At 43.0% G+C, this 9,063-nt stretch overlaps 1 protein-coding gene across 1 annotated transcript; it reads right to left on the bottom strand.

Moving 5' to 3' along the window:
* Positions 1 to 1,311: 1,311 nt before the first annotated feature.
* Positions 1,312 to 8,772, bottom strand: CZH9orf40 (chromosome Z C9orf40 homolog). The gene is made up of 2 exons (XM_075020068.1): positions 8,440 to 8,772; positions 1,312 to 3,446 (listed from the first exon to the last, which is right to left on the bottom strand). The coding sequence occupies exons 1-2, from the start codon at positions 8,770 to 8,772 to the stop codon at positions 3,288 to 3,290; spliced, it is 492 nt and encodes a 163-aa protein (XP_074876169.1). The 3' UTR covers positions 1,312 to 3,287.
* Between the last annotated feature and the right edge of the window lie 291 nt (positions 8,773 to 9,063).

The raw sequence follows: 9,063 nt of genomic DNA, 5'->3' as shown, positions 1-9,063 counted from the left end.
AACAGGAAAAAACATCAAGCAGTAACTGTCAAAACACTGAGAAACCTAAGATTTACTGTTGATCACGATATTTAAACTATTGTAAATGTTGCTGTGCTGAAGATGGAGCCAATGCTGAAAATATTACTTCATGTCATTGCTCTGCTGGCCAACTATGCACTCATTTGCTACGCTACTTCATCATCATCGCCTATCTTCCATTCCCCACTTTCTTCTTTTTTTCTTTCTTTCTGCCACAGTCTAGTTATGCAAGACATGGTCATCAGTGCAGCCTGTTTTTCATAGTAGTTCTTCACTTTCCTGATTTGGACTGAGCTTTAAGCTTCTCCTGGAGGCTCATCTACCTTGGGAACCATAAATACAGTACAGGCCTTCAATAAACACAAATGAGTCCATGAAAAGCAGGCCTTATGTTTAGAATGAGACAGAAAATTTACAACAACAGGCAAGCTGGTAATACTACTTTGCTGTTTAAATCTGCTCTGAAACATGTTTAACTCCAGCATTTCATTTCTCTTCAGTATGCCCATACCCTTACTGTGCTACTTCCATATGCAACACCTGTATCAACCCGGGTAGTATCCAGATGATCTCTGTGGTTACACTGTACATTTTCTTACTCTTGTGACAGTGGTTCTTCCCTTTGAAGAGGAACATTTTAGAGAAAAGCAAACTCCCAGTTACCTAGAGAGAATATAAACAATTTTTTTCTCAAAGTTTAAGAACACATCAAATTAAGATCATCGGTTGCTAGGTATTATGCTACTCCTGAGACGTCTTAGAATTTGTGCTGACATTTTGTTATTTCAAAAGAACATTTTTTTCTGACTGGGTATGAATGCACATGCAAATTAAAACATCTGAAGTTTGCTTACTGTTTATGTACAGCCCTTGAATAAGAGCGCTCTAGAAATACGGAGTTGGAAGCCAAGACCAGTGTTGTGGTAGCCCACTGTGACACATGGTATCTGGAGACACCAGACACTAAGCAGTGACATATCTTGATCACACCTTTTGACAGCTCTTGTTTATGTAATCTATCATCACTCCCCCTTACCTTGCCCAGCCTTTTGTGTAACTCAAACTCTCAGACTCATTTAAAAAAGTTTTCCAAGGCTTTTAAATTTGCCTCTATTTGCAAACAGATGAATGGAAAAAATTAATCAGTTCAGCAAATGCTCTGAAAGTAGCCGCGACATTCCAGCCCGTAACCCAGAGCCCATGACTGGAACAAGCCAAGAAGCAAGTGCTTGCCTACAGCGTAATTGCAAATAAAGTAAACATATGGCCTACAACACAGTGCAAGCTTCATTTGGTTTAAAGGGCTTATTTATTTTGTTATGGAATAGCTCAAATATGTATTCTAAAGACAATAATAAAACCTCTTTTGTCCTGTGAATACAGTGGAAAGGAGAGACAGATTTTAACAATAAAATCCAGTCTATTGCTAGGACATATCTACTGCATATGAAGATCCAAGCAGATTTTAAGTGGCTAAAGTATTTCTGCAAAGATACTAGCTAATAATGCAAAATACTGGATCCTGAGAATACTGGATGGTGTGAAATATTATAAAACCCACAAATATAGGAATGCATGTATTACCTAGGGTAAAAAAAAACACAACAAAAACAAAACAAACACCTCAACAAACTAACTAATCTGTTTCCTCACTAATTTATTTTGGTTATAGTAAACATGAAATAGCACTTGCAGTCTTGTCAGAAAAGGAGTTTGTTTTTAAAAACATTTTTAAAGTATCTCCTAAGACAAGTTGATGTATTTGGACTTATAAAAATATCACTGAAAATGTGAGAGAAGAATAAATATTGTTTAAATATGTATCCAGCTAATCTGACAGCAGGCAGAAGCACATCCAACCAAGCACCACGAAATGTATGAGTCACTAAGCCACCTCCTTTCTTCTGTGGGTACTGAGAGACGCTAACAATCTAATGACCCTAATGAATATTAATGAACAAATACAGCACAAACACTGAGAAAAAGTTTCCAAATGTTTACTAAGAAGGCTGACAAGCTGAATATTTTAGGTAGAAAGACCTAATAAAATGGCAAAGTTATAGAAGCAACAATCTGAAGGAAAAAAGTCAGGAACTTAACATAGTCATAGTCCCAAAGTTTTCAAATACACACAGGCAAAACTTTATTGTCCTTTAGTAAATACATTACTTTTAAAAAATTAGAAAATTTCAGAAGTTGCCTTCTTCAGTGATGATTCCAGCAAAAATACAGTGTTTGCTATCCTTATGGGCTGACAGTCTGCCCATACAACTTCAGTCTATTATTAAAAACAAGTATTTCTAATTGTACTTCAGCTTGTAAATAAATTACAGAAGACAAGCATTAAGTCATATTTCACAGCAAAAAAACACTATTCAGTGAACTTTTGTAAAAATTTTTTGCAAGATCCAGTCTCAGCAAAAACTACACCTCAGTCAGTGTATGTGGCAATTTTATATTCCATTAACTTTCCCTGACACACCTGCGCACACCTGCCATTTCAATGCTACTGACTGATTCAGAGCTAATGTCAGAAAGCGTAAGAATAGCATTAACTTGAGAATGGACCAAAAACCTAAAAGCTGGCTGACCACTGCTTTGGGTAATGTGAAATGGAGAAGATGAAAAAGCTTTTTCACATGGAGAATGTGAAAAACTTTCAGAACAGTGGCAGCTTACAGAAGAAAAGATCCCCTTTTCCTTCCCCTTCCCTGTCACATTTGGTTTTGGTTTGCATAGAAAAGGGAATGTTTTGTCTTGTTTTAGTAGGCTCTTACTTTTTGGTTTAGCTATTAAACACTGAAAAAAACCCCACATTAAAAATTGCTAAAGTTTGTATGCTTTATGATAAATTCACATTATAAATATTTCACTTTTAGGTACCACAGTTATATCTTTTTGTTCAGGACAGGCAAGATGATTTTCCATTTCCTTTTGACATGTAACATGTTCACCTGTTTCTTTTAATTGCACCCCAAAGTTCTAATTTTCTGTAGTCTTCTTTTAGCCTGCCTCCGTATTTTCAAGCATTCTTGCTAGACATCATAGCCTCCTCTACACTGTACACCTCCAGACAGCTTACTCTTAAGTACCTAATAGTGATTATCCCATCCACTTAAGACAACTCAGACTTGCTTTTGCAGACTGACATAATACTATTTCTTCAAAAAGGCAGAAGCATGCTCATTTTTCTCCCAAGTAGAAAAACCTGAATCCAAACGGAAACAAGTTTCCTGCAAGTAGATGTACAACTATGAAACAATTGATCAGGTCTCCATTTCAGTCTCCATAGCATCAGTCCTTGAAGGAGTTTTAGCTTCTGGTGGAGTCCCTCCATCTAGGTTCTGAATATCAGACAAATCAATAGCAGGCAGTGGTGCTCTCCAATACAGGAATGAGTTATACTGACAGAATTCTTCTTCTTGCTTTGAAAAGAGACAAACATAAAGGCAAGAAAACATTAATGTATTTCACATAAGTACATAATAATAAAAAGAAACTTCTATAAAAGAATCTGAAACAAGGAAGAGTTACTCAGCTGTTCCATATTAATAGTTGTTATCATTTTATACAGAAAAGAAATGAGCTATTTCTAAGGAAAACACCATAGAAAATCTCAATCAAATCATAATTTACTTTTGTATTTTCAAATATTCTTGCAAAGAACTACACAACCTCTGGGAAATACTTCCATAACTCCACCAATTTCCTCAACTTGCAATCTTTGCACAGAACAATACTGAAAAACGTGCAATTACTGGACTTGGCATACAAAAACTGTTCACTGCTTTTTCTTCTCGCAGTGGTATACAAATTTCATGCACAGTTAGAAGCTGGTATTCAGAAGAATGTATTTAGCTATTTTACATCCACTCAGATGATACTTGTAGGAAAAGTAAAGCATTGGGTAGTGTTTCTACCACATGTTGTTTCTTCTTTTCTTGTAGCTACATTTTGTACTCAAGTATTCATGAGAAAAATGAAGACCTCTTCTACAGGCAGGGAGGGAAAAGTTTAAGAACTTTTGGTAAACCTTGGAGGAACATGTACCTATCTACTACTTTAGTATGGCACCACATTTATTTTTTTTTAAGTCTCTGTTAGAAAACAGTTTGTTTATAACCATATGTAGTGGGTATAAACAGTGGCCAATCTGTGCATATTTTTATGGATAGGATACCCATAAGAAGAGGAATTCTCAAGTCATTCCTTAGGTCTTCAGCACGTACTTTCTTCTGGTATATAAAAACACTGAATGTTGCCACAAACCTAAAATAATGCATTTCCACAGAATACTGCTTTATATTTTTCCTAACATACAATCAGAATTTCTAAATATTTTACTGTAATGTCTCAGCTGTAATGGGTGCTGAACAGAAGTATTTTTAACAAATAAACTGGTATAACTGTTTTGGTACGGCTCTTTAAAAGTGTCATGCTTTGTTTGCTGGTTCTGCAACTAAAAAAATGGAATGTTCAAAAAAATCGCAGTAAGTATCGTCCCTAAACCCTCTCAGATACTGGAAAAATGATGCTTCCCCCACTCCCCAAAAGAGAGAAGTACGTAAATTCACCATACTTTGAATTTAAAGAACACACATTGTGTTACCACACAAACCTCTCATGAAGTACAATTTGTTGCACTAGGTAACCTATTCTTACTACAAAAACCCTGCATTATTCAAGACCTGTAATAATTAAGAGAGGTATGAAAGGTGTTGACATTTCATAGCAGCAAGATGGCTGCATGCCTGTAGAGTACTACTAATGTGAATTTGCTTGCTAGGAAAATATTGTCTTCAGGGAAAATTAAAGAACCAAAGTTTTCATTAATGGGAATCAAGACCAAAACCAATTAAATGATATAGTGCCACAGGAACAGAAGGATTGATTGTATGGAAACTGGAAGAAAGCCAAACTATAAGTAGTTGCACACATGCATAAATATTCTTGTAAACTGAAATTTTTGTACTGCACAGGATTAACAACAAAGTGCAAAAGATAAAGGGAAGATTTTCCAGTTCGTATTCCAACCTAGGCAGCATCACTCACACAGAACCCTGGAGGGCAGGTGGCTAACAAGTGCTTTGAAAAATATTGCCAGCAATGGAGTTTCAGAAACTGTCAGCTACCCTTACAAATTCTCCCCATGTTTAATCCAAACTCCCCTTATATTTTCATAAGTTACTGCTCACACTGTGAGAGCTACGTACTTAAAGTTAGAACATCCCTGTGCTAGGTGCTTTGTACGCACACAGTAAATGACAGCATTCTTGTTTAAAAGATTATAATCTAAAATTTTGTAATGCAAAAATATACATACTCTTAATTTTGGACTCAGACTACAAAAAGGATTAATCTCAAGAGCATTCAAGTCTCCAGAGCAGCAGTATTTCAGTTTAATTGTATCTCCAAGAAAGATTCAGCGTGAAAATGAACAAACCCAAGGAACACAAAAGACAGGCACAAACACTAAACACTCATACATAAAATGCAAAATAAAATACCGAGCATTCACATTCACCTAACTATGCTTCAACACAGGTTTTGAGAAGAAATCCTAGCAATATAAGTAACATGCAACAAGCTCAGAGATAAAAAAGCTCAGTTTCTGTGGATGAAGTTGTTTAATTTTTAAGGAGCTAATTTTCCAACTCCAGTTGCATAGGTGTGCTTGCAAATAAAACTCAGATAATATTTCTTCTCTGTCCAACTGTAATACAATTGGAATTGCTTGTAACTTTAACAAAAACAGTGTGAAATTAACAGTATCATCAGCATGTTTATTACTGAACTACACAAGCCACAAAACAGCAAAGAATAATCCCAACCTACAGCTCTATCTTCAGAAAGGTGTAAAAATCAACATCAGAAATATCTCTGTGAAAAATTTAAAACATACAGGTAGGACACACAGAAGATGGAAGAAACACCTCTTGCCTGCCGTTAACCAAGATTTATTTTAAAGCAAAAATATTTTTTATACAATACTGTACTTAGGGAAACAACCTGTTAAAAATACAGTCCTACAAAAATATTTTATATAGAGAAACACCCTTTACTGTGTGGAAATCCAAGTGGCTTATTGCCTTCCTACCACTGCTAAAGCTTACAAAATTATGCCCAATAACCCTAGGGATAAGGAAAGAATTCAGCATCACATCTGTGCGATCAAGTAAAACTGTTCTGTGGAGGTTTGCTCAATTTGTTTAATTTGCTTCGCTTCAGAAGATGCTTGTTCTGCCTTCAAAAATGAAAGATATGCTTGTGTTTAAAAGGCACTGCCTAAAAAGGATGTGTAGTTTTCATAGGACATAAGATTTTTTTCCTCAATTCCTTTGCGCCTTAATTCTACCATCCATCTCAAACACCCCCTGCCAAGCAACCAAGAAACTACCACAAGGCAGAACCTGAGGAAGAAAAGCCACAATTTTCTTTACAGATCACAGATGGGTGTTATACTATCAAAGGCCCCAACTTTTCAAAACCAGAGTCTAGAACTGGATTTCAAAGTCCATCTGACCTGATTAGACTTTCTGCCACTTCCATATCACTGGTTTGAATACTTTGGTTTTACTTAAAAGGTCCAGGTGGGAGGAAAGGTGAGTTTACATGTATCAAAGCTCTAGATAGATGCAAAATTTGACCTCGCATTTTATTTTTGGAAAACTAAAACTTTCTTAGTACCATGTTTCGTTTTCTGACCTACTGTGTAAAATGTGGACAGGGCCAGGGAGAAGAATGTACATTGTTCAAAGTTAACCAGGAACACCACAAGTCAACTGCACATGTCAATATATCCTGATCATTAAGTAACTGTTCCCCTTCCCCAACCACTGCCTTCACTAGATGTTCTGATTAAAGGATAGTTCTGGTATCGCTACTTGTTTTGGGTTTGTGTGGTGAGGTTCTGGTAGCGGGGGAGGGGCTGCAGGGGTGGCTCCTGTGAGAAGCTGCTAGAAGCTTCCCTGGCTCCAAGTGGCACCTGCCTCTGGCCCAGGCCGAGCCCATCAGTGACGGTGGCAGCGCCTCTGGGAGAACAGATTTAAGAAGGGGAAAACACTGCAACAGCAGCTGGGAGAGGAGTGAGAATATGTGAGAGGAACCCCTCTGCAGACACCAAGGTCAGTGAAGGAGGAGGGGATGCCCCTACAGCCCATGGTGAGACAGCAGGCTGTCCCCCCCAGCCCATGGAGGAGAGCAGATGCCCACCGTGACTCCATAGGAAAGCCCGCGCTGGAGCAGTCTGCACCTGAAGGACTGCAGCCTGCAGAAAGGACCCATGCCAGGGAAGTTTGTGGAGAACTGCAGCCCATGGGAAGGACTCAACATCAGAGCAGTTCGTGGAGGAACTGTCTCCTGTGGGAGGGACCCCTCGCTGGAGCAGGGGAAGAGTGAGGAGTCCTCCCCCTGAGGAGGAAGGAGCGGCAGAGACAAGGTGTGATGAACTGATCCCAACCCCCTTTCCCCAACCCCCTGCGTTGCTGGGGCGAGGAGGGAGAGAGAACCGAGAGTGGAGCTGAACCCAGGAAGAAGGGAGGGGTGGGGGTATGGTGTTCTAAGGTTTGGGTTTACATTCTAATATCCTTGTTTTGATTTGGTTTGTAGTAAGTTAAATTGATTTTGTTTCTTCCCCAAGTTGAGCCTGTCTTTTGCCCTTGACCATAAGTGGTGAGTGATCCCTCCTGTCCTTGTCTCGACCCACAAGCTTTTCCTCACCCCACCTGGGCCCGGAGCGGGGAGGGAGGGGAGTGGACTGAGCGAGTAGCTGCGTGGTCCTCTGTTACTGGCTGGGCTTAAGCCACGACGCTCCTAAATGGCCATCCCAAACAAAAAGTTAAGGAAGTAAGTGGTCAGATCTTGTAGTAAGCCTGACTCGCAACCTCAAACAACAGAGACACTATCAAAATAAACTCTTCAAGCTTCCACCATACTTTTGGATGGGGATGCGGCTGAAGATAGACTTAAGGTGAACTCCAGACAGGCTGTTTCCCATCAGTTCATCTATACGGGCAAAAAAGAAAAAAAACAAAAACAACCAAGCTAGAAATATTACTTCTTTTGCTTCGGGGAAGGAAAAAGGGGAAAAAACAGCTTGAGGAGGCCCATGACCGATCAGCACCGGGAGGCACAGCAGGGGCTGCGGGGCACCGAGCGCTGTCCTGTGCCCGCCTGAGGCCGGGCGACTCCGCCGGCCGCACGGCCCCCCGCCCCCACGGCTGGCACCCGCGCCCCGGCGCGGCGGGCTGAGGGCGCGGCCCCACCCACGGCAACGCCTCGGCTGCCACCAAAGGCGCCCGCCGTTCCACGCCCCCCCCCCCGCCCGGCCGCCGGAGGCGAGCGGCCCGGGCCCACCCACGGCGGCACCGCGGCATCCTGCCCGGGAGGCCTCCCGCCACCCCAGCCCCGCTCCGTTACCTCAGGGGCGGCCCCCCGCTCTTTGCCCCGGCCACCGGCGCGTCCCTCCGCCGTCCGCTCGTCCTGGGGCGCCGCGGGCCCGCCGCGCCGCCGCCGCCTGCCCCCCGCGTCCCCCTGCTCCCCGCGGGAGCTGCTCCCCCGCAGCCCGGGCCGCTTGCCCGGCGGCGCCTCTGCCTCCTCCAGCTTCCGTTTCGGGGCGGCGGGGCCGGCGCCCGTCGCTTCGCCCCGGGGGCGCCGCTCGGGCGCCGCAGCGCGGGGCGGCGGCGCCGGCTCGCGCAAGAGCCGTTTGACGGGCACGTGACACACTAACGGCTCCGCGCGCCGCTTGGCCATGAAGGGGGGGGGAAGGGGGGGGGGGGGCGACCGCCGGCGGCTCCGCGGAGCGCGCGTCCTTCGGGAATGCACGCACGGCCGCCACGCGCTGGAGAGCGCATGCGCCTCCCGCTCGCGGCCGGCCCCGCCCACCGGCGAGGGGCGGGCTGCCGGGGGTGAGGGCTGTGACCCGGCCAGGGCCGCCGCCGCCGCCGCGGCCGCGCTGACGGCAAGGGGGGCGAGGCAGGAAGAGGGAAAGCCGCCGACACCTCCGTCGTACCGCAGCGCAAAGGATGAAATCAAACATGAGGG

Source organism: Buteo buteo, chromosome Z (genome assembly GCF_964188355.1).
Source record: "Buteo buteo chromosome Z, bButBut1.hap1.1, whole genome shotgun sequence".
Classification (NCBI taxonomy): Eukaryota; Metazoa; Chordata; class Aves; order Accipitriformes; family Accipitridae; genus Buteo; species Buteo buteo.
The sequence above is the reverse complement of the archived record's forward strand: the minus strand, read 5'-3'. Positions and strand labels throughout refer to the sequence as shown.